The 25,746-nt window shown below is 47.4% G+C and overlaps 1 protein-coding gene across 1 annotated transcript in view; it reads left to right on the top strand.

Annotated features, from left to right (window-relative positions):
- Nucleotides 1-626: 626 nt before the first annotated feature.
- The window catches only part of LOC146050684 (deubiquitinase DESI2-like), a 50,689-nt gene continuing 25,569 nt past the window's right edge, over nucleotides 627-25,746 (top strand). The window contains exon 1 of the mRNA XM_083167816.1: nucleotides 627-1,576. Within this exon, the coding sequence (XP_083023942.1) occupies nucleotides 1,538-1,576 (39 nt within the window). The 5' untranslated portion in view covers nucleotides 627-1,537. The remainder of the gene's footprint in view (nucleotides 1,577-25,746) is intronic.

Genomic DNA, 25,746 nt, shown 5'->3' with positions numbered 1-25,746 from the left:
TGTGTGGTGATTGGGCCCTTTTCTGTCCTGTTCTGATCCGATTCCGATCGGATGCGCGGCCCTGCGGGTCGGCCGTTATTCAGATCCTTCCTGCAGCAGGTAGGATCTGGAAACAACCATCTGGAAACGCCATCGGATCGGGACCCGCTCACGGTGCACGTCGTGAGCGGGTCGTGCGCTCCGCGTGATCGTGAACAGGTCGGACGCGACACTGACGACCCGCTCACAATGTGCATCGTGAGCGGGTCGTCCTGGCGTGTACCCCGCATTAGTATTCTGACTGCCATCATTCCATCCACCTGGATGTTACCCGCACCCCCAAGAACTATCCACAATGTTTTGTTTCTTACAGCTTTAACGTGATGAATTTTCCTGGTTTGGGGGATTTGGTCGGTTACCCCATTTATAGGGAGGAGAGGGCTGGGTCTTTTCTGTAAATGAGCTGCACCCGTATCAGCTGTGAGATGCCCCATTCCTGGGTAAGTGCAGTGCTCCTGCCCTGTATAGAAGAAATGGTTAACAAGACTTGATTTAAATGGAGCTGAAACCAAGCTCAGCCATATACTGTACTGTAACTGCTCATCAGGGAATTCCATGCGCTGGATGTGGAACAGAAAGGGAAACTCTCAGTTGTGTCTCATGAATGGCTACACATGCAGTATTCATACCTCCATCTCTAGAGGGCCGGGGATACTGTATGATGTAACTCACTCCCTGCAGCTTCTATTCACATCTACTAGGCAAGCACCCAGGGCTCCTCCTCCTAGTTAGATGAAGTCATCCTGTCCCTATGTGTTTTCATGGGTACTACACAGTCCAGTCTGTACGGTATCAGCAGCAGCAGCAGGGTCTCTGGTTTCCCTGATCTGACAACCCATGGATTTCACAGCACCTTCCCCTCTCCTCTGTGCACATCACAAGCCGTGAGCCTCCTGATTATGCTGGAAGCAGCATCAGCACCACGGGCTCTGCGATCGAGTCCCTGGAGCAGGGGATGAACACAGGATACAAATCCCAGGAAAGCCTGTCTGATTTCATGCTACCCTCCTTGGCTTCTGCACACACCAATCTCCCTGCAATCTGTCCACTGATGTCAGGCGGGCTGAGGACATAAACAGCTCTGTGTTTGCCACAACTGGTGCTGATGGAGGTGATGCAGAAGGAAGCAGCATGTTTTTGGATGCTGAACTCACCTTAAGCACTGGAAAGGTCATTGGTGTACAGATGGCTATGGCATTGCAGCAGATCCTATAGTACACCGCTTTACTGAGATAGTTATGTTCTGCTGGGCAATGGATTGCAGATCCTAGAACCTGGGGGGCCACACCTGACTTGGCAGGCACATTCGCTTACACCCATGAACTGCAGCATGAGAAAAAATCCTGTTCTGTGCAAAACTTTGGCCAGAAAGATCCTGAAAGTCGTTTGTTTGGAGGATCTAGAATGAAAGCAGCCTTGTCTTCAGTAACCCATTGCAGTATTAACCAGAAGCAATTCATACACCTGGGATAAGTATAAGGAGCAGACCAGACTCACAATGGCCAATGAACCAGTAATACTAAATGTTTATGATATGGTAAGTTGTGTATACTGCTGGCCGCTTAACCTGTCTGGTGTGGCTGCATGCATCAACTGCAGCTGGTTATGGGAGAGCTAGCTATGGTCCTAGAAGCCACTTGGATGGATGCACATCCATAGGTTTAGTTATCAGTGTTCCAGCTGGTGGTCCTGGTAGCATCCCTGCCTAGTTAATCAATCACCGCACAGCTTTTATATTGATCCACGATTAAATCAATTCAAATAATTGTTAGTGGTCTTTGCAAGTGGGGCACTGTGGTCACCAGTCTGTCAGCGACCAATCTAGAACACAGCATGCATTGCATCAATTAACTTCAGATCTTTACACAGCCTTCATCAGTGCTATGGCTGGATACATCTGATGCTTGTTTGTTTTACACAGTGTTGACCCTAATATGATAAGAGGGTTATTTTTTGGTCATTATTTAGAGTGCCTAACCGGCGTAATGTGTGCATATAAACAAGTGAGGAGCAATGCTCTGCAGCCACTGGCAGGGAAGGGTTCAGGCACAAGGTGGTGGGCTGTAGAATTAACAGCAATGCCCTTTCACTGATTTGTCATCTGTTGTAATAAAAGGAAAAGTTCTGCTATGTAGGCTTAAAGGGCTGATGCTGCATTTGGTGTTTGCCCAGCTGTTTGGTATAATATACACACATTAGTACCTGGAGAGGCAGGGTGGGGTAGGGAGTGGGTCATGCAAAAACTAAAGAAAGACCCATGCAGAGAGGCAGATACATCTGTAAGTAACAGTATCGCTTGCAGAGGCCTGAGGACTGGTTAGAACACACATGCATGATCAGGGGTACAGTCAGTAGTTTGTGGGCCTCATAGCAACATTTTGAAGAGACGCCTGTCCCAATGCTTCTAGAGAGAGACACTTCTCCACAGCAGCTGTTAGATGTACTGTATGATGTATGAAAGCTCCCTAGTTCATTTTCTGAACAATAGTGGTCATTTAGTTCCCATAGTAGTGCCTCAGTTTATATTGTGAACCACAGTAGTGCCCTTCTTCACATTATGTCACATTAGGGGGCTTCCAGTACACCTTATGCCGCACAGTACCCCAATTCACATTATGACATACAGGGAGAAATTTACTAAGATGGGAATGAGACTTCACATGTGATGTTGCTATAGGCAACCAATCAGATCCTGTCTACTATCTTCTAGAGCAGGCATGTCCAACGTTGGCCCTCCAGATGTTGTGAAACTACACATCCCAGCATGCTTTGCCACATTTTTGCTATTAGAGAATGCTAAAACTATTGCAAAGCATGCTGGGATGTGTAGTTTCAAAACATCTGGAGGGCCAACGTTGGACATGCTTGTTCTAGAGGGTGCTAAATAAATAATAAGTAGATTCTGATTGGTTGCCCATAGCCACATCACATGTGAAGTCTAATTCCCATCTTAGTAAATCCCCCCCACAGTGTCCCCAATTCCTTTTTGGTCCCATTAGAGGGCCTCAGTTCATATAATGTAGCATTATAATGCCCACTAGGACATTTTATACCACATTACAAGGAAGATGTGACCTGAGGGTCTTTTTCTAATTCATTCCGAACAGCTAATGCTTCATGTGGTAACAAACTTATTTGGGTTTATATACTAAGATGTGAGTTATATTTCAGATGGGATGTTGCTATGGGCAACCAGTCACCTGTGTGTAAGTGTACGAGCGTTTAAGTACTTCTGGCATTATGGGCCTTATTCTAGTTCACGCTTTCTGACAAAATCCTTCTTATGGACAAAACCATGTGCACTGCAGGTGGGGCAGATGTTACTTGTGCAGAGAGAGTTAGATTTGGGTGGGGTTTTACTTCAAAGTGAGATCTATATTGCAGTGTCAAAATAAAGCAGTCAGTGTTTACACTGCACAGAAACAACATAACTCACTCAAATCTAATTCTCTCTGCACATTTTACATCTGCCCCCTGCAGTGCACATGGTTTTGTCCATTTAAGAAGGATGATTTTGCCAGAAAGAGTGAACTAGAATAAGGCCCATGGTGCAGAACTGGATGCATCTTACAATTCCTCAGGGTGTTAATATGCTATTTTACATATAGCTTTTTAGAACTTATGTGTCCAAATCAGCAGGCAGCCACTCAGCGGGCAGCTTAAGAGTGGCGGGCCCCGAGTGCAGTTTCCGTACGGGCCCTCATCTCTGTCATGTTAAGAGTAGACCTTGCATTGTTCCCATAATATTTCTAAATGCCTATGTGCAGCTCACCAGGAAAATGGTGGCCACATCACTTTCCTGGTGATCTCTGCAGCACCAATGCCGGTCTTCATGGAGGTGAGTATAATGTATAGGTAGAAGCTGGGCATCCCCAGACCCAGGCCCCATGGGCACCGCACACGCTGCATCTATTATAGATACCCCTGTGATGTACACAGGAAACACGACTCTGTGTCTTGGTTGCGGCGGCCATTTTGAGATACCATAGACTTACCTGAGGAGTCAATGTTTTGGGATCTATGTTGATACTGCGAATATGACCGCTGCGAGGGCTCCTGTTGGCCGTCTGTAAACAAATCCTAGCGGCTGTTGCATTAGCATATTTATTTATTTGTATTTATTTATTAACAATTTCTTATATAGCGCCTCATATTCCGTTGCGCTTTACAAAAGGAGACAGTGATACAACAAACAGGGTATTTACAGACAGTCAAAAGGTAAGAGGGCCCTGCTCGCAAGCTTACAATCTATAGGGAAATAGGCATTGATACATAAGGATAGATACTTTATTGCATCGATTCCACCAGAATGCAAGGTTCTGTGGCTGGTTCTGGAATATGATAAGCTTGCCTGAAGAGATGAGTTTTCAGGGAACGCTTATAAGTTTGGAGACTGGAGGAGAGTCTGATTGTGCTTGGGAGGGCATTCCACAGAGTTGGTGCAGCCCGAAGAAAGTCCTACAATCGGGAATGGGAGCAAGTAATGAGTGTGGATGAGAGCCGCAGATCTTGGGAGGAGCGTAGAGGTCGTGTTGGATGATATTTTGAGATAAGAGAACAGATGTATGTTGGTGTAGTTCGGTTTATGGCTTTGTGTGTAAGTAAGAGAATTTTGTATTGAATACGGTAGAATATTTCTGCACATTCCCTGTATTCAAAAATCATGTCTACGGCATCATTGGTGTACAACTATAATCTACATCTAGGAACGGGTATGGATCATTGGGTCACCAGCAAGTAGGTCGACACCACTAGGTCGACATGCAGGAGGGTTGATCTACTTCCTGGTGACCCAATGACCGTATCCCCTAGGAACATTACTAATTTACAGTGGTGTCTCCTCTGAGTAGAGAGTTAGTACTCTCCTTGTTGTCTGCTAACTTCCCAGGCACCAGGGCTAGCTGAACATATAAGCACACTGGGCAGCTGCACAGGGCCCACAATTCTAGGGGCAGTGGCTAGTGGTGATCAGAGCAACAAGTCAGCATTCACTAATGGCCTCTCAGCTTGTAGCCAGACAATGGATGGAGCTATCGACCAATCAGAGTGCTGACAGCCATTCACTGTATGGAAGCATGTAGAGAGATGGGACAGGACAACCAGTGGGGCATGTTAATAAATTGGTTCCTGTGGGTGCTCAGGAGCCACAGTGCATTGCTTTTCCCAGGGCCTTCAATGCTTTTAAGACGGCCCTGCCTCCAAGAGAGTCTAATCTACTGGAATCAGTAAATAAATGACTCTTTTCTCACTAACATCTTTATTCATAGATTTGTAACTACAGTATAACAAGGTCTCAGGAATACTTCTGGGAAATTTCTGAATTTGACTGGAAATTATACTAACAGCAATATGATCCCAGCATATTGAGTGCGTTAGAGTCCCATCTTCCCTAGTTACCAAGTCTGATCAACAGTGTTAGAATTAATTTACACATCTGAGCTTTAATTGGGATCCAATGGGCTCTGCGGCCTTACACTCTTCTGTGAGACTTCTATTGAGTTGACGTCAATACAAATGAGCTCATTGTGTTGCCTGATGACTTGTGTCAGCCTTCTATATAAACAGAAGTGAAGGCTATATAACTTACGTATATACAGTATATTATATATAAGCACAGATATAGGTATATGCAGTTAGGTGCATGTGACTTTGGTTCTTTAAATTAGTGATGGTGGAACTGGTTCATAGTAGTAGGCTACCCAATGGTTTACTGTTAAAGCACTGGCTCATGCGCAGGATTTGTTTTGGTCTTCTACTGGGAAATATTTTGCGGTTCCCAAAGTCACAGCCTGATTGGCAGGCTATTTGGGGGCAGTCCGTGGGTGGGATAGCGAGCTTTTGGAAAAATGGGCAATGCTGTTTTTCTTCTAACCCAGATTTTATGGTCTCAACAGTGCTTTGGTTTACACAATGGCTGATTTGCATCAGATGCTAATGAGATGAGCTGCGGCCGTGAGCAGGGCCGGTGTAAGGCGTCTCAGTACCCTAGGCAAAACTTCAGCCTACTCTACCCCCCATACTGCCACCAATACCCACTTTCCAACCCCTTAAGACATACTTGCCTAACATTCTGTAATGGCAGGGAGGCTCCCAAAAATTGGGTGGTCCTCCCAGCTCCCCAGGAAGGTGGGCAAGTCCCCTGCTGTCTCTGGAGGCCTTCCTTTGCCACCCACAACAGAGTGTAAGTAGGAGTGGGCAGCAAAGTATGGAAATATGCCTCAAGGGAAAGTATGGAGGTGAGGTCTTAGAAGTTCCACAGCAGCCACCTGCATTAAGTACAACAAGGATCCTCATAGACATCCTTGATTTTTTGATAGGCAGACTCGTGGCACCCCCCAGATCCCGGTGCCCTAGGCTGCTGCCTAAATCTGCCTAATGGTAGAGCTGGCCCTGGCCGTGAGCTTGACAATCCCAATGTGTCTATCCTGTATTCACAGTAGGCTGTGGTTCCACTTAACTTGTGCACATAATCTGGGTTGCGAATAAATCGCCCGGTCAGTTGCTCCTGTACGCTAGCACTGCTCCTGCCCCCAGACTTTGCACTCTATGTTTGGCCATGCTCAGCAACGGACATATGACTGTGATCCTGAAACCTCATTTCAGCAGAAGAGATGCTACTGTATAGCAGCCGTTTATACAGTGAGCTCAATCTAGCGCATCACTGAACCCTCCCCCTCAGCATTGCTGACTTCAATCCCCCCACACCCTGTAAGCTCACTGCACCTCCCCCCGTCCGTCAGTCATCTGTACCAACTCAATGACCAGTTAATAGCCCTTTCACACCAGACTTATAACCTAGGCTATTGCCGGGGCAACCCAGGTCCAGGTTTGATGTAAAAGGGTCTACCTGGGTTGTATTACCTGGGAATGCAACCTTGGAAGCTACCAGGGTTGAACACGGAACTTAAACGGGTAGACTTTGATGTAAATGGTGTTACCTGGGTCACACTAAAAGTATACAGTGGGATCACTAGCACTTGAAGATAATGTCATCTTTAGGAGCCAGCAAAGAGAAGACTCTGCAGTAGCCTGGGTCCAGCCTGCGGTGTGAATGCGGTTTCAAGCCACTAAACACATCTCAAAACTGTGTTTAATAATCCAGGTTGGACCCATTTTTTGGGGTGTGAACAGGGTAATAGATAGAAGCCAGTTAGCTTAGCAGTACTTTGGTCCGATTCAGTCCTGCTCGCTGGGCTGCATGTGTTTGGAGCCCACCGAGCAGGTTAACACCGCTATCAAAGGATTTCTCATCTCCCTGGTGCTCGCAGCCACCACGTGACTCACACCGCGTGAGGACTCACACAGCGGCTGCATGTATGTAAGCGAAATCAGGGCGGGCTCAATGTCAAGCACAAATAGGACTGAATTTGTCTACGTGTTTAGAATCCATGCAGCTAGCACAGTGGTTAATGTCAGGCCACATTGTCATCACCTGTGCCTTCACAGAAGCACTGTGTAAAGTACAGACACAGATTAAGCCCTGACTCCGGGAGCAATAAGTGCAAACAGAGGGCCAGGTGCACTAAGCTTCAAAAGTGATAAAATGGCAAGCGATAAACAGGCAGCCAATCAGCTCCTACCTGTCATGTCACAGACTGTGTTTGAAAAATGTCAGGCAGGAGCTGATTGGCTGGTTGTTTATCACTCTCCATTTTATCACTTTTGAATCTTGGTGCATCTGGGCCAATACTAGTTATAAAGATTTTTGACAAATGAGCTCTTTTGAGCAAATAGGAATGATAGTCCTGATTCAGACCTGATTGCTCATCTGCAAATGTGCAGCTGACTGTGAGTAGATAGCCACCTACCAGACACAAAGAAAACTCACTTCTGCAATTTGAATTGCAAATATTTCACCATCCGCTATCCTGTCACACATCCATACGCAATTCGCCCACCATCGCAGTATTTTCCAGTGTGTGTAAATGTGAGAACGTCTGAACCTTCCACAACTCTGTGACAGATTGAGGGCCAGATTCTCTAAGCTTCAAAAGTGATAAAATGGAGAGTGATAAACAGCCAGCCAATCAGCTCCCACCTGCCATGTCACAGACTGTGTTTGAAAAATGTCAGGCAGTAGCTGATTGGCTGGCTGTTTATCACTCTCTATTTTATCACTTTTGAAGCTTAGAGAATCTGGCCCACAGTCTGATTGAGGCTGACGCTGAGGTCACAGGGGAAGCGGTCATCTATTAGAATGAACTTAGGTCTACAGTCATTAGGTCGACTGGCAGGAAGGTCCACCTGACTTAAGGTCGACATGGGCCAAGGTCGACATGACTTAAGGTCGAGTTTGCATAAAGGTCGACATGAGGAAGGTCGACTGGTCATAAGGTCGACATGGGTTTTTCACTGTTTTTTGAGCCGACATGTGCCGACAGGCGGTATTTCATGCCCTACCATCCACTAGGGCGTGGTGGGGCGCAGCGAGGCACCGTGCCCGAAGCATCGCGAGCGATGCGAGGGTCCGATTCTCATTGCCAACTGTGTCCATGTCGACTGTGTCGACATTTGGATAAAAAAACAGTGAAAAACCCATGTCGACCTTTATGCAAATTCGACCTTAAGTCATGTCGACCTTGGCCCATGTCGACCTTAAGCCAGGTCGACCTTCCTGCCAGTCGACCTAGTGGGGTCGACCTAATGACTGTAGACCTAAGTTCATTCTGACAGATGTCCCGATTCCGGTCACAGACCCTCCCTTAAAATGCTTGTGCACGCCTGCGGTTTCTGACACTCCCATAAACGGTGACTTCCTGTCCATCAGATTGCAAGGAGAGTGTGATTAGATAAGATTACATTTCTGTTGCTATTTGGGCCCGCACCTGTGTGATATAATCTGTAGGCTAGCAAAATCATTCCATAATTGAATGGGTCGCGAACTTGCACAACAGCGATACGGTCTGAATAACCGCCGATGCTGTTATATATAGCGATGAGACAGAGGCGTAACTAGATATCAGTAGGCCCCATAGCAAAAGTTTGTAAGGGCCCCACATTTACCAACTGATGGTGATAAATGTATGTAAAACATTAATTAGACAGTAAAGATGGGCCCCCCTCAGCTCTGGGCCCCATAGCAGCTGCACCCCTTGCACCAATGGTAGTTACGCACTTGTGATGAGATGATTAGAGGGGGATGCACTAACATCCGCCGCCCCACATCGCCGACATTCACCGGCTACCACATTCTTAATATTCGCATATGCACTAACCTATGCAACCCAGGTCTAAGACCAGGGAGTTCCTCTGCACATGCGCAGGGTGACGGAGCCGGCTACGGAGCATGCTGGGAGGGAACCGTGACAGAACCCTCACACAGAGATGTGGAGAGAAGCCCATAGGCTTCTATAGGATAAGCTGGCAAAAGCTAGCGATACCCCCCCCCCCCCCCCCCCCCCCCCCCGCAGCGGTACCCAGGCATGCACACTTTAGTTAGACTTTTTTACTCTCCTCTCCAGGAGAACCGAGGAGAGGAGACCAGATACTGCATCCAGGAGAGGCGGGACAAGGCTGATGCCAGCAAGCCCCGTCCACATGCCACTCAAACTCGACAGTGGATTGGGGAGGGGTTAAAATTACGCGACTCCCCTTTACCACGGACCTGCAAAATCTAAGACTCAGCAGACCTGGTGCAGCGGTGAAGGGGGGTGCGAAGGCTGCGGGGGGGGTGGGGGAGCGGGAGACTTTCCAACCTTCCTGGGGGGCCGGGAGGGGGACACGATTTTCGGGAGTATAACTTTAGTGCATTCAAAAATGCAGAAAAAAAAAATTTTTTGCTTTAGTACATCCAGCCTGATATCTGATGAATCTGATGATTTAGCCACTACATTTCTGCCAAATGTTACTGAAAACTGTCTAATTGCTGTCAATTGTCCCTATGTTAGAGGTACATCACCACATTTTAAGGGTTTGTCCCTATACATTAGCCCATGTTGACCAACTGCACATTAAAATCCCTGTTACAATATCTTGTCATTTGATTGCATTTCTCACAGTTTTTATATTTTTGGGGTTAATATTTATTGAACAAAAGGATTTGAAATGCAAAAACACTGCATCATACCCAAGTTCAGATACCATGCCACACTGGGGATTGTAGTGCACCAGAGTCTTACCTAGCCTGTCTTATGCATGATGAGTTTTGATGAACCAGCTCGGCCCCAAACCGTCTCTGGAAATTATTATTTGAACTGTAGGCATCTTTGCGTATTTGGGTGTTGTCATAGTGATATCAGTTGTGGATAAATCCAGCCAAGCATGAAAAAACTTTATTGCCTTATGTTATGCTTGACGGTTTGAAAAATTCTGAGCTAGTTCTTGTGTTTATTCTGTTGCTATATACAAGCTAAACGCGCATAATTGGTAAGATATAAGACTTGGAAATGACACTGGAGCATCAATATGGAATATGTCACACCATATATTATATCCTATATTATTAATAGACGGAGTGACCCAATCAGTGCTAAAAGATGTCTATTGTTCTCTAAGGGCTATCTGTGCAACAGAATTGTCTGCAGTCTCATCTAATAATGAGCTGTGTTTGTAATACTTATTCCATAGTTGCCTACCCTTCTGCATTCTGCAGTAGACTCCCTGAAATAGCAGCAATCTCCCTCTCTCCCTCATTAGTCTAGCAATCTCCCTCATGTCACCTAGCCTACATTACACTGTTATATTTTTTGGGAGAAAAGGAATGAGAGACAGATACATTTACATTGAATCATCAGCACCATTTCCCAGCACTTTACCAAGTATAGTAGCTCTTACTAACTGCTTTGGGGCTCATCTACATTTGGATATAAGTCATTTTAAAAAGATTCCTCTCAGATGTAGCAGTACACACCCACGCTTCTAGGTGCCACGTTCACAATCTTTTTTCACAATCTCTCCATATATGGAACTAGACACGCCCTTTGGGTGGAGCATAGTATGCCCCCTCAATAGGGAACTGTGCTAAATTTTACTACCAACTATAATCTCTCTGAAACTAGTTTTAAAAAGTAGGCGAGTCCAAAAGACCTAGAGCCCAAGTCAGATTTTTATGCAACGCCGACGGTCACGCAGCTGAGCATTTATCGGTAGACTGCGCACACGCCGAGGTTCTCTATCGAGGGAGGAGGGCCCCCGAATCGGTATCTTGGCTAGGGCCCCGCCATGAGGTCTAAATCTGCCTCTGCTGAGTAATAATGAACGGAACGTGTATATACACTTTGTGCACCTGTGTCACATTACTAAAGCTGTTTTGGAGCTGATCCGTATGGTGAGTGCGACTAGGGAAGGGATGGAGCTTGACAAGTAGAGTGCTGCCATAATATTGCATAGTTATAGGTAGAACTATAAGGCCGGCTGATCTGACCTGATGGCACGTCTTGGCAGGCAGTCCCCTACGGCACTAAAGTCTGATTATTCACGTGTAATTCAGGTTATAGCAAATTTGTGCAATGGTTTATGTATAAACGGGTATGGATCATTAGGTCTACAAGATAATGGTCGACACCATTAGGTCGACATGCAGAAAAGTTAACATGGGACTTGGTCGACATAGGTCTTGGTCGACATGGGCAAGGTCGACAGTCAAAAGGTCGACATGGGCTTTTTAAAATCCGAATTTCAATACGGTCTACATGGACACTGAACCATAGCACCGTGTCCCCTCACATGGCTCGCTGCGCTCGTCATGCTTCGGGCATGGTTCCTTGCTACGCTCGGCACACTATTTTATTCTCTCTTCACGCTGATAGGCCATGAAATACTGCCTGTCGGCACATGTCGGCTCAATATACAGTCAAAACCCCATGTTGACCTTTTGACTGTCGACTTTGCTCATGCCAACCTAATGCTTGTGTCGACCTAATGACCTGTCGACCGAGACCCATGTCGACCTTTCTGCATGTCGACCTAATGGCGTCGACACAATTTTTGTCGACCTAATGATAGTATCCCGTATATACAAAGCCAAATTGCTGCGCTGTATTTTTGTCGCTTGCCTATAAATAAGGGACTGATTCAGATGGTTCGCTAGGCTGCATATACTCGCTGCCTAGTGACCGGGTCTGCGCCGCCCGCTGCCCCACTGAACACCCGCATCTCCTCATTAGCATATGATGGGATGTGTATAAATAAAATAAATAAATTTGGCCCACTATGAGCGAGTCTGAATCGTCCCCTTTTTTCAAGGGAAATCTGCCAGGGCCGGTCTATGAATGAATATTGAACGTACTCTATAGTTCATCTGTGAAGCCCAGTTGCCATGGCCATTGAAGCGAATGTCTATTCTTAGGCGCATGACATTATTGACTGTATGACTGTACTGCACTAAGGTGTCAGGGATTCGCTATTATGAGACGCTGTGTATCTGAGCAACAAAGTATTAGCATGAATCTATCACGAGTAGGAGTATTGTATAATAATTCATTCCTAGGAGACTGGCTTTGTATAGAATCATTGCTACTTTCTGCACCCCTTCCGGATCTTTATTTAGACTGCATCCTGTGCAGGCTCCATTCAAAACACATTATTATGATGTGAGTGTTATTCACGACAGCGAGGAACTCATTGACGCAATGCTGAGTTGAAAACACGAGGACTAAGCAGCCCAAACGTTATTTTCAAATTTGTTTTTCAAATCTATTTACAGACCACACTGTGTAATGGGAAGCCTGATCGAAATGTAATAATCATTTCTCAGCCACCCACCACCCAACTAGGACAACCGTGGGCGTTCCGAGCGCAGGGAGCTCTCCAGCCCTGCCAGAGCTTGTAAATGATCATTTAGCAGGCTGGGGAATTTTAAATACAAACTTGGTTATGTAGGACACAGACTAGTTTGTGGTCAGAATGCCTGGATTCCAGTTATAGCAGTGGGAAGTATGCAGAGAAGTTTGAAACTGGCCAATCAGAATGATTTCAGGCTCGAACGCACGATTTAGGCCCTTATTCTACTCGGCTCGGTACGGCCCGCGTGCGGCCGTACCGCCGATGTTTTTGTTCTGCACATGCGCAGAGGTCATTCTGCGCATGTGCAGCCCCCTTCGCCGCAGACGGATTTCGTCCGCCGCAAAGGGGGCGTATAGGGGCGTGAGGGGCTTCAGCCCCTCATTACCCTATGTGTACGCCCCGCGTTTCATGGGCGTTCCCATGCAAACGCGGGGCGTATGCATGGTAATGAGGGCATGACGCCCTCATTACCATGACATGGGGGCGGAAAGCTGACGTCGCCGGATGTCAGCTTTCAGCCCCCTTTCAAGCTCCCACACGGACGATTGTCCGTGTGGTCTGAGCTTGCGGGAGCTGCCGCGGCGTGCGGGCCTGCCTTCGATGGTCGTCGACCATCGAAGGCAGGGGGCAGCTCCCACCATGGTGGAGGCGTAGCCTCCACCATTTTTGTGCGGATCGCCAGCCGTCCGTGTACGGACGGCCGTGGCGATCCGTCGGGTGGGCGGCCCTTGGTTTGTGCGGTCGGAGCCCCGTGTGCGGCTCTGACCGCACCAACCAGAATAAGGGCCTTAGACGGGTCGTGCGATGCATTGTGTGTGTTTTGTGAGGTGCTTCAGTGCCATGCGCAGGCCCGGAGGTTGTGAGGTTCTTCAGTGCGATGAAAGGGCCCTGGGTTGTGAGGTCGATCCTCAGATCTTACGTGCTGCGCATAAGGGGCTCTTTCAGGCAATCTGAGAAATCCAAAATGTACAGGCATTGATATCAATGATCCCAGGCTTGCAGCAGCAGTTAACTTTATTCTGCAGCATGAACGTTGGACAATCGACTATGCACAATCAGGATGATGTTAAGGGTTTCGGTCGACTTAAACCCCATACACACTAAACAAGGCCGGAGGTGGTGGGATGGGCAGCGTAGGCAAGTTTGTTAGCAGGGTCCAGGGGGACTGCACCCCCTGCACGTGTTCCACAATACTCACCCCTCCGTCAGCCTAACGCCGGCTGCATAGCCATTTTCTGTGATTGTGCAATAGAGGTGTCATAGTGAACGCGGCGTGGGCACCATGTTCCCAGAGACCGGAGCATGCGAAGTAGACGATGCAACAATGCCAGAGTATCTATACTGCTGGAGAAGAGGGGGCCCAATTGAAACCTGCACAGGGCCCCTACCTCTTTTAATGCACCTCTGCTAGCAGGTCAGTCCTTCGATCCTTTAATGTTCCTGCCAGGGCACGAGACGCTCACGCGCTCCAGGGCAACGGAGCTTGCCCCGGGTCCCTGCTGCCTCCCCCGCCGTGGTTCCCCCTCGCTGCCCTGACACCCCCCTGACCCTGCCCATCTCTCTGAAACGGAGACGGGCAGGATGCCGCTGCCCCGTCGTCGAAGACTGGCACGCGCGTCCCAGTTTTAATGGAGTCCCTCTCTGCTGGTGCTTGCCCGAGGGGAGGTGCTGGCGAGCGCCGGCACTGAACGAGAGGGGCTCCATCTGTATATAATATCTCTTTTGTGGTGCCTAATTTTTTACTGCCGTATATATAATATCTTTCTGGTTGGGCATAATTTATTTTCTGCCATATGTATAATCTCTCTCTGGTGGGGCCTAATTAATTTACTGCCATATATATAATATCTCTCTGGTGGGGCATAAATAATTTACTGCCGTTTATATATCACCGCTCTATTGGTGCATCTACTGCCGTGTATACTTGCACTCCAATGGTGCTGTCCTGTGGTGTAATGTATTGCATAACTCCACAAAAATAATGGAGATCCAAAATATGGAGAATCAATTAGGGAAAGATGAAGGGCAGCTTCCTCTTACTTCTGAATCTGCTGCAAATGCAAGTAGTAATGAGGACATAGACGATAAAAAGCCATCAACATCGTCTGCCCAGGCCTATGTCCAGTGTCAAAGTACGGGGCATGTAAAATCCAAAAAGCCAAATTTGAGTAAAAGGACGACCAAAAAAAAAGAAATTCAAATCATTGGAGGAAAAACGTAAAATTGGCAATGTGCCCTTTACAACATGGAGTGGCAAGGAACGGTTAAGGCCCTGGCCTGTATTCACGACTGGTGGTTCAACTACACATGACCATGCAAGCCCTTCTACTCCCCCCTTTAAAAATTTGTGTACTTGTGTATTATCACGGCTCCCGGCTATGCTTCATTTTCAACATAGCCTAAGGTACGTTGTCAGCGTAGCCAGCGCCATGATAATACAGTTGTTGATTGTGTGTGTGTTGTGCTTTATATTTACCCTCCTCCGGGCCGGCCACCGCGTCCATCGTCCATCATGATCCCCGCTGACTCCCCATGATCCACCGATGCACGGTCACTCCCCAGCGACAGCATTCAGTCCCCCTCCTCCGGCAGTCACTCCCCGGCGCCAGTAATGTACAATGTACGTAATTCAGCATAGTACCGCTGGGGAAGCATCACAAGGTTTCCCTGCTCCCCCAGCGGCACTACGCTAATTGCGTACATTGTCCGCTGTGAGTACCGGAGGAGGGGGACTGAACGCTGGCGTGGGGGGAGTGACTGCCGGAGGAGGGGGACTGAACGCTGCCACCGGGGAGTGACCGTGGATCGGGGGAGTCAGCGGGGATCGTGATGAATGCAGTGGCCGGCCCGGAAGAGGGTAAGTATAAAGCACAACACACACACACACAACACACATTTCCCCCACTAACAACATCATATCCCCACTATCCACATCATACCCCCAGTATCCACATGGACGTGGAGTTAATTTTCTAAAGTGTGGCGAGCGCAGCGAGCCCAAAGCATGGCGCTTCGGGCTCGGTGGCTCGTCACACTTTATGAAATTAACTCCACGCCCATGTGGATACTCGGGGTATGACGTGGATAGTGGGGATATGAAGCATTGTGTATTATCACAGCTCCAGAACAAGTTACGTAGTTTACATAGCCATGGGGAGGAGTTCAGCATGTAGTAGATTCCTATTAGAAGCTGCTACTGCTCATCATACACAGAGCTGACTCCTCCCCCTCTTGGGCTGCCAGTACAAGGAGCGATGACAGCAATAGCTTCCAACACAAAGCCATTCTGTGCAAATCGCCAGAGCTACAGTGGTTCTATGGGCTGCTGTCTTGCAGCCCAGAAGCAATTCTGTGAATGTGGCACTTAGAAGCATGGGTGTGTACTGCTACATGTGAGAGGAATCTTTTAAAATGACTTATATACAACTGTAGTTGAGCCCCAAAGCAGTTAATAAGAGCTACTATACTTGGTAAATTGCTGGGAAATGGTGCTGATGATTCAATGTAACTGTATTTATCTCTCATTCCTTTTTTCCCAAAAAATGGAACAGTGTAATGTAGGCTAGGTGACATGAGGGAGATTGCTAGACTAATGAGGGAGAGAGGGAGATTGCTGTTATTTCAGGGATTCACCTGCAGAATGCAGGAGTGGAGGTAACTATGATGTAACAGTGTAATGTGGGCTAGGTGACATGAGGGAGATTTCTAGACTAATGAGGGGGAGAGGGAGATTGCTGTTATTTCAGGGATTCACCTGCAGAATGCAGGAGGGTAGGCAAGTATGCATTTTGTTAATTTGCACGGTACCTATTCACTTGCATAATTGATCTAATTTTATCTATTTATCCTTGTTCTCATGTCTTTGTAAATTTGTGTTAAGAGAAGCATTTAGAATTAATCTTTCAAAAATAAAATTGCACTAGAACCAAGATTGATAAAGATGTTGTGACAGAGATTGCAGTGTGTAGACTCACCTAGTCAGTCTGACAGTTGCCTTCTCAGCACCAAGGTTTCCATGGTAATCATTTGAAATTGTTGCTAATTATGCAAGAACTATATTTCAAGAAGTTCCATAAATGGAATATTCATTAATATAAGGCTACAGTGGATATAGAAAAAAATAGTCCCATTAATTATAATTTTCAATTTACACAAATTTCAATGATAAGAAAATTATTTGTATATGGGAATTTCCAAAAAAATGTCATGCAGGGAAAGGGGGTCCAATATCCATGCCCATTCCAGAGCTGAGAGGGGGCCACCTTCCCTGTCACAGTTACTTGTATTCTACGCAATCGTGTAGCAGGGTTGCCTACCCTCCCGGATTGGACGTTGAGAGGCACCGAAATCGGGTCCCCCTCCCGGCACCCCGTAAAGGTGAGAAATCTTCCCGGATGCCGCAGGACCACCCCCCCTCCCCCCCCCCCCCCGCATCTCTCCGGCCACAGCGTTCCATTACTGCGTTTGGTACTTGTGTAGTTTCACGGCGCCACCGCACGCACAGTCAGTGTTTGAAACTTGGCAGCTTGCCAGACTCTGTGTTTAACTGTGCGCGTGCCGCTCTAGCTGTTCTCAGCGCTGACAGGTCATTGTGGTACTTGTAGTTCCACAGTGAAATGGGCATTATGGTGTGTGGCTTAATATGTAATGGGCATTACGGTGTATTGTATAATATGTAATGGGCATTACGATGTGTGGCATAATATGTAATGGGCATTACAGTGTGGCGTAATATGTAATGGCCATGACCGTGTGTGGTATAATATGTAATGGGCATTACGGTGTGGTGTACTATGTAATGGGCATTACGGTGTGTCACGCAATATCTAAGGGGAATTATGGTGTGTGGCTTAATATGTAATGGGCATTATGGTGTGTTGTATAATATGTAATGGGCATTATGATGTGTGGTATAATATGTAATGGGCATAACGGTGTGGCGTATTATGTAATGGGCATTACAGTGTGTTGTATAATATGTAATGGGCATTACTGGGTGTGATAATGCATAATGGCCATTATAATGTGCAGAATCCTGGCACAGTGTTTCTAAGGGGCTCTACTTGGCACAGTATGTGGTGTAATGTGAATTGGTACTAATATGTGTAACAATAGATGTGTGTGTGTGTGTGTGGGCCCCTGCCTGTTTTGTCAGTCCCAGGCCCCACACTTTCTGATGGCAGCCCTGGGGGCAGGACGGTAGTACAGCTGCTATGGGGCCCAGAGCTGAGAGAGGTGTAGCTGCTATAGGTGCAGCTGCTCTGGGGCCACCTTCCTTGTCATAGATACATGTTCTGCTATATACATTTTCCAGCATAGTAAATAACTAGGGTCCTTACAATCTTTTGCTTTGTGGCCTACATACTGTATATCAAGTTACGCCACTGCTGATAAAGCTTCCACGCATGTACAACTGGCAGGAATTATCATTATGTGAAATGTTGCAATGTGTTAAGCTCCAAAACAAAGCATTCTAGAGCTTGGTTTTGTATTTAACCTCTTTCTATAAACGGTTTCTTTTTAGCTTAAATTCTGTTGACTTCAAGGTCACATTGAATGATGGTAAACAGATATACGTATTAGGCATTGATCTTGGTCACAAAAGCCTGCAATTTCAAAAAGGATGTGTAAACATTTTGGGGCAAATGTAATAGGGTGTGAGAATCAGAAAGTGAGAGATTTTGGGAGAGTTTTCTCTTTTTTTTACAAAAAAGCGGCAAACCTTTACATGGCAAAATCAACCTGATTTTGCAGTGCAAATGATTGGCGCTTTAAAAAAATTGGAAAAACTCTCTAAATGCACTAACTTGAACCATGTGTACCCACCTTTACACTGGGAACACTCTGACGAGCAGTGGCGTAGAAGGGGTGTTAATAACCTGAGCCTGGGTCAGCGACTATTATTTCCCTGATATGGCCATGCCGCATTCAATGCCCACATCCCTGCTACCGGAGTGGGCAGCCTGATCTGCGTTTAGGGGGCATGGCTGGCAGGGAGATAGGTCAGCTGGGGGGGCGGGGTGGCACGATTGTGCCATCATGGTTCCGTCCAGCTATACAATGTTGACAAAACAGCTAGTTTATAGCAAGAGCAGGTCTATGATGAATTAAAGTCATCAGTCCCCAGGGCCGCTGAGGGGGGATGTGGGGTACCTGCCCACCGTGGTTACTACGGGTAACTTCTCCACTGGCCATCCACTTCTTCACTCTTTCATCTACATGATATATCAACTACATTTTTCCAATATATGCCAACTATGCATTTGCATAGAGCAGCCTTAATCTGTGACTAGGGGGCAGATGTATTAAGCCTTAACAAGAGATAAATTCAAGGGTGGTAAAGGGAGATAAACGTCCAGCCAATCAGCTCCTTACTGACTTTTTTCAAACACAGCCTGTAACATGGCAGTTACGATGTGATTGGTTGGACGTTTATCTCTCTTTATCATCCTTGCATTTATCTCTTGTTAAAGCTTAATACATCTGCCCCTAGATTAGAAATGAATTATAGATTGCTGGGTACAGGGGAAATACATATGACCTTGTCTTTTTAAATGTGACCCAAATTCCCATGCATTACCAGATGTCTGAGCGCAGTGGTAAATAATAAAGCACCAGACTGCTTATCTTTGCCGTGCTGCAGAAGAAAGTTCTGGCAGTAGTATACAACTGAGCTTGTTCCGTGCACTTGATGTTCCAGATATGTGATTATGAAATGGAAAATGACAGAGACAATAAAAGACCATAAATTACAACATTTCAAATTGAGGCCAAGTACGAAAATTGGTTCACAGGAAAAGGGGGTGTAACCAAGAGTGACCCCGACCCAACATTTGCTGTAACTTTGTAAATTGCATCAGGAAAATACCAAAATTAGCTCATATATGTCCCTGACTCCCTACACAAGTGACCGATGGCAGCACACTGCCCTCACTTTTTCCTCTATGGGTAGAATCATGGTTGCCTACCCTCCTGCATTCCGCAGGAGACTCCCTGAAATAATAGCAATCTCCCTCTCTCCCTCATTAGTCTAGCAATCTCCTTGATTTCACCTGGCCCACGTTACACTGTTACATCATAGTTACCTCCTCTCCTGCATTCCGCAGAAGACTCCCTGAAATTACAGCAATCTCCCTCTCTCCCTCATTAGTCTAGCAATCTCCTTCATTTCACCTGGCCCACGTTACACTGTTACATCATAGTTACCTCCCCCCCTGCATTCCGCAGGAGACTCCCTGAAATAACAGCAATCTCCAGAGGCGTAACTACACCATTGTGGGCCCCATAGCAAAACTTTGGAAGGGCCCCCCAGCACTTTACCAAAATGAAGGCGTGGGGGGGGGGGTGTTGGTCAGAATAGCAAACTGGGATGGGTATGATTTTGTAGAAGGTATATTAGGTATAAGCACAGGACATTAGACATAAGATCAGGACAATAGGGAGAGGACAACAGAGACAGGATAGGACATTACACATAAGCTCAGGACAATAGGGACAGGACAATAGGGACAGGACAATTAGGATGACAATAGGGATAGGACAGGACAATAGAGATAGGAGGGGACATTAGGAAAAAGCATAGGACAATAGGGACAAGACATCCCCACTCACCAAGCATGTATTCACCTTCATTCAATGGATCCAGGCCTCGCTGGGAATGCCACTCATACACCAGGTTGCAGGCAAGGCAAGTGCCATTTCCCTGCATCTCCCACTGGAGGAGGGGGGGAGAGACCCTGCTGTTCCCTGCGCTGGGTCTCTCTTGCTCACATGCGCTGAGTGGGTGAAGAATAGACACAGGAGGCACAGGCAGCCACTGCTCCCTGCTTGGTCTCCCCCTCACATGCGCTGGGGGCAGACATGAATCGCCGTCAGGTGCTGCTCTCTGCTGGGTCTCCCCCGTTGCTCACATGCGTGGCGGGGGAGACCATACACACGATGCGGGGGTCCCGGGTCCCGGCAAGTGCTGCAGTTCCACCGCCACTGCCAGGTCTCTCCCCCGCTCACATGCGCTGGGTATGCGGAGAGCCAGAGACAGGACACGGGAGGCGCAGGCAGCTGCTTCTCCCCGTCACAGGTGCTGGGGGGAGGGGAGAGACAGGAGGTGCCGACGGCAGTGCTGTTCCCTGCTGGGTCTTCACCAGCTCAGAGACAGCGCAGGAAAAGGCAGGGGAGTGCTTGCTGTCCATGGGGGCCCCCCAGCCGCCGGGCCCCATAGCAGCTGCACCCTGGATAGTTCCGCCACTGGCAATCTCCCTCTCTCCCTCATCAGTCTAGCAATCTCTCTCATGTCACCTAGCACACATTACACCGTTACATTTTTTGGGGAAAACGGAATGAGAGATAGATACAGTTACATTGAATCTTTAGCACCATTTCCCAGCACTTTACCAAGTATAGTAGCTCTTACTAACTGCTTTGGGGATCATCTACATTTGGATATAAATAATTTTTAAAAGATTCCTCTCAGATATAGCAGTACACACCCACGCTTCTAGGTGCCACGTTCACAATCTCTTTTCACAATCTCTCCATATATGGAGCTAGACACGCCCTTTGGGTGGAGCATGACACGCCCCCTCAATGGGGCATTGTGCAAAATTCTACTACCAACTATACTCTCCCTGAATCTAGTTTTCAAAAGTAGGCAAGTATGGGTAGAATATTGGCATGTTGGTGAGTGCAGTAATTAGGTTGGTGTGGCCCCTGGATTAGGGAAGCCAATCCTGTGTGTAGGAGATCAGTGGGATACCAGGATTTCGCCCCAAAAATGCTGGGATCTGAATCCTGGGATTGAACACTCTAATCCCAGGATTCACAGCATTAGGCTGCACATGTGCGTTCATGCTGGGCAGTGCTGAGCACAAGCAGTCCTTGACTCAGACGCTGCCCAGCTGTGCGGCCTGGGTGTCTATGGTGCTTAGGCGGGATGCCATAGACATACAGACAATACCAGCAGCATTTCAGATGGGCCACCAGCCATTCCTAGCTAGCCGAAAAGCAGCCAATCAGGGCAGTGGCTGCAGCTCCTGATTGGCTACCAGACCACCAGCTCTGATTGGCTGGCAGCAGGAGCTACATTTGAAATGTAACTCCATGGCTGTCTGCCTAATAGTAAGTGCTTTTAAGATATCCATCCTGGCTGTTACCCCTCCCCCCAGGGGATGCCAAGAGGGGGGAGGTACTAATTACCCAGGCCTAGGTCTGATGGACTGGCCCAGTAGATAAGTAGATCTGCAGGTCCCGGCGGTAGACAGAGTGGCGAGGTGGGGTTGGGGGGCTTAACTTTCCTGACAGGGATGGCTTAACTTTCCTTGAGATAGAGCAGCCTCTTTTTTGTTACGGCCATGGATAGATCCCATATATTGTTTATTTATGAAGTTATTTGTATAGCACACAAATATTTCATAGCGCTTTACTATTTGGCCATTTGACATCACTCGCTGCCACAGTGGTGCTTGCACTCTATATTCCGTACAACAGTACTGTGAAGCACCCATTGCACCATCAGTGCTGCTCACAGATATAGAATGCGCAATAGTGTGACTGCATCTAGGGCCAGTCCTGGGCCAGTCCTGTGCCATGAGCTGTTGGTATCTGGGGCACAGATGCCACCTCTCTATGGGCCTTATTCTGGTTGGTTCGGATGGCTCCGAATGCGTACGGACGGCCGATGGTTGGTGTTTGCACATGTGCAGAGGCGGATCTGCGCATGTGTGAACACCACGCAAGTCCAAAATATGGCGTGAATTCTGTACAATCCAAACAGGGGGTGGAGAGGGGCGTGAAGGCCTGTTTGGGGTCATTACCATATGCGCACGCCCCGCGTTTCATGGGTGTTCCCATGAAAACACTGGGCATACGTATGGTAATGCGGCCGTGACCCACGTGTGTGGGGCGGACATATGATATAGCCGGATGCCAGCTGCCCGCCCATATCCCTGCTTCTGCACGGAGAAATGGCCGAGTGGTCTGGAGCACTCGGTGCTGCCTGACCACTCGGTCCAGCATTGATGGGGGAGGTTCTCACAGATGGAGGTCCGTTCGGTCGGCATCTTACCGCATTCGGACGGTGTGAGCGATCCGTACGGAAGGCGGGGCTAAGAACACTCGGTTCCAGTCCGCAAATATGCATCCGTCCGAACCAACCAGAATAAGGGCCTATGTACAGCAATATCAGCGGACTGGATCGCTAAAGCAGGGCTTGGCTGTCTTTCTGATACCAAACATCCTCAGCCATAGTTTAGTATATACTGTACCACTATTTAGCAGCAAAGTCACCAAGCAGATCTTCACGACCTTATACAAGAAGGCTTACAATGAACTCTCCAAAATGATTGCAAAATGTACTATAGTTAAATAGTGGCAATAAAGCATTAAAAGTCACGTTCCATTTTCACTGCCTGGAACACTTCCAAAGTGGCCGCGTGGTGTGTAAGTAGTGCACACATGGAGGTCGGCAAGAGATCTATCAACGGATGTAATTTAACAGGTTTAAGCAGAACATTAGAAAACATAATTATAGCATGAACCCAGAGGACACCCACAGCGTAGCTGCTTTGGAAATGACAAAAGCTTAAATTTCCACCCAAATCCAATAATTAACCATCTACAAATGAGTCTGTGTTTGGAAGAAAGGCAGAACATTGTGACTCCTTTAGTTCAGATATTGTAGCAATGAATCCACAATGTTACAGTAAGGTCCATTTACCATAGACAGAAAATTCCTAATTCTTTCTATATAGGAAGCCCGACGACAGGCAATAGTATTTCTGACAACTAGGAGCAGTAGTAGAAATATAGCTGGTTGTTCTTTTATAGCTATGTAGCAGTTGCACCAGAGAGAACCAAACATTTTATTTTTTTAAATAAAGGTCCTTATTCTGGTTCAGATTCAAATTCCTTCTCTAATGGATAAAACCATGTGCACTGCAGGTGGGGCAGATGTAACATGTGCAGATAAAATTCGATTTAGTGGGGATTTTCTTCAAAGTGAGATCTACTGTATATTGCAGTGTATAAATAAAGCAGTCAGTATTTTCCCTGCACAGAAACAAAATAATTCTCCCAAATCTAATTCTCTCTGCACATGGTACATCTACCCCCCCCCCCTCCACAGTGCATATGGTTTTGTCCATTTAAAAAGGAATTTGCCTCTAAGAGTGAACCAGAATAAGGCCCAAAGTATTTTCTCATTTGCAAATTAGGTACTTGTGTATTATTAGGGCGCCGTGATAATACAGGAGGTAACAGGATGGTGTGGTTTATACTTACCCTCCTCCAGTCCGGGCACTGCTTCGATCCCCGCTGACTCCCCGTGATCCACGGTGACTCCTCGGCTGTCACAATCAGTCCCCCTCCTCTGGCACTCGCAGCGTCCGTGGTGAGTGCCACTGCCGGGGAGTCACCGTGGATCGCAGGGAGTAAGCGGGGATCGACGCGGTGCCCGGGCCGGAGGAGGTTAAGTATAGAATAGCCATTTTACCCCCACTATCCACATCATACCCCCACTATCCACGTCATACCCTCAGTATCCACGTCGGCGTGGAGTTGATTTTATAAAGTGTGGCGAGCCCAAAGCATGGCGAGCGTAGCGAGCCCCGTGAGGTGATGCATATCCGCGTCCCCTCGCTGCGCTTGCCACACTTCGGGCACAGTGGCTCGCTGCTACCGCCACACTTTATAAAATCAACTCCACGATGACGTGGATACTGGGGATATTAAGCATTGTGTATTTTTAGGGCTCCAGAGCCACTTACGTAGTTTACATAGCCAGCAAGGTCTGTATTGGTATTCTCAATACACCACTACGTAAACTACGTAATGGGCGCCCTGATAATACACAAGTACCGCAAATTATATTTTATTATTTTTTAACTTTTTTTCTGTCTGACTTTGCTAGGAGTTTTTGTTCTTCTCTCTTCCCCTGTGTTTCTCTCTCACACCCACTCTCCCGCCTCATTTAGCCGCAAGCCTCGCAGTTTTAGCAGCCGCACGCTCCGTTTCCCTGGCGCTGCAAAAACCCAGCGCTGTGGAAACGGCGTGTGCAGGGGGGTCAGATGAATACTGCACTGCTCGCTGTCACAGCTCACAAAAAACACTGAATATACCCCAAAGACGTACCCTGGTACAGTGTGTTATGGGAGCAGATCTCTGTCCCTTTACAATGGGTAAAAATAACGTGGCCTGGAAAGTATATTAAACAAATCACCAGGAAAACAGTCTATCTCATGGGATCTAACAAGAGGAAATGAAAATGTTCAAGGTTAAAATAACAAAGAACTACATTGAGAAGATACAATCTGTTCTGTATGAATTCTCTTCTATGTACCTCTAATGTTACCTACAGGCAGTGGTGTTGTTAATGTCCCTAAATTGTGACTATGGGGAAGATGTACAGTACTAAGCCTTGAAGTATGTTAGGGCTCAAAGTGGTCACGCAGAGGACCGCCCACACGCATTCCGCCTCCCCCTACCCACCCCCCCCCCACCCCCCCCAATAACCATTACTTACCAGCAGTGGCAGCTCGGCATCTCCCTCCATCACAGACGGTCAGGAGCGCACACTGCACAGTGCAGCCTGCAGAGCGCCGAGCCCCTCTGAATCCTAGGCTCGGCACTCTGCAGGCTGCACTGTATATTGTGCGTGCCTGGCTGGGGGGCCTCCTGGTGTGGGAGGTGTTGTGCTGGTGCAGGGTGGGGGGATGCCACTGTGAGCAACTACCCGGGCCCCTCCAGACAGCTGTACCCAAGTCAGCCCCCTGTCGGCGGCCCTGGCTGGTCCAATTTGGAGGTTAAAATGTTTCACCTCACCATTAGAGGTGGTGGAACTCAGTTCCACCCCGTTTCCCCTCACTTTAACCCCTGGTTATAGTGGAGAGATGTAAGGTAGCAGCCAATCAGCTTGTAAAAAGTATAGTCAGGATCTAATTGGTTATTAGTTTTTCTCTCTCCACTTTGGACCTTATTCAAGTCTGTTCGCAT

The sequence above is a fragment of the Crinia signifera genome, chromosome 12, assembly GCF_055691185.1.
Source record: "Crinia signifera chromosome 12, ASM5569118v1, whole genome shotgun sequence".
NCBI classification, from domain to species: Eukaryota; Metazoa; Chordata; class Amphibia; order Anura; family Myobatrachidae; genus Crinia; species Crinia signifera.
The sequence above is the reverse complement of the archived record's forward strand: the minus strand, read 5'-3'. Positions and strand labels throughout refer to the sequence as shown.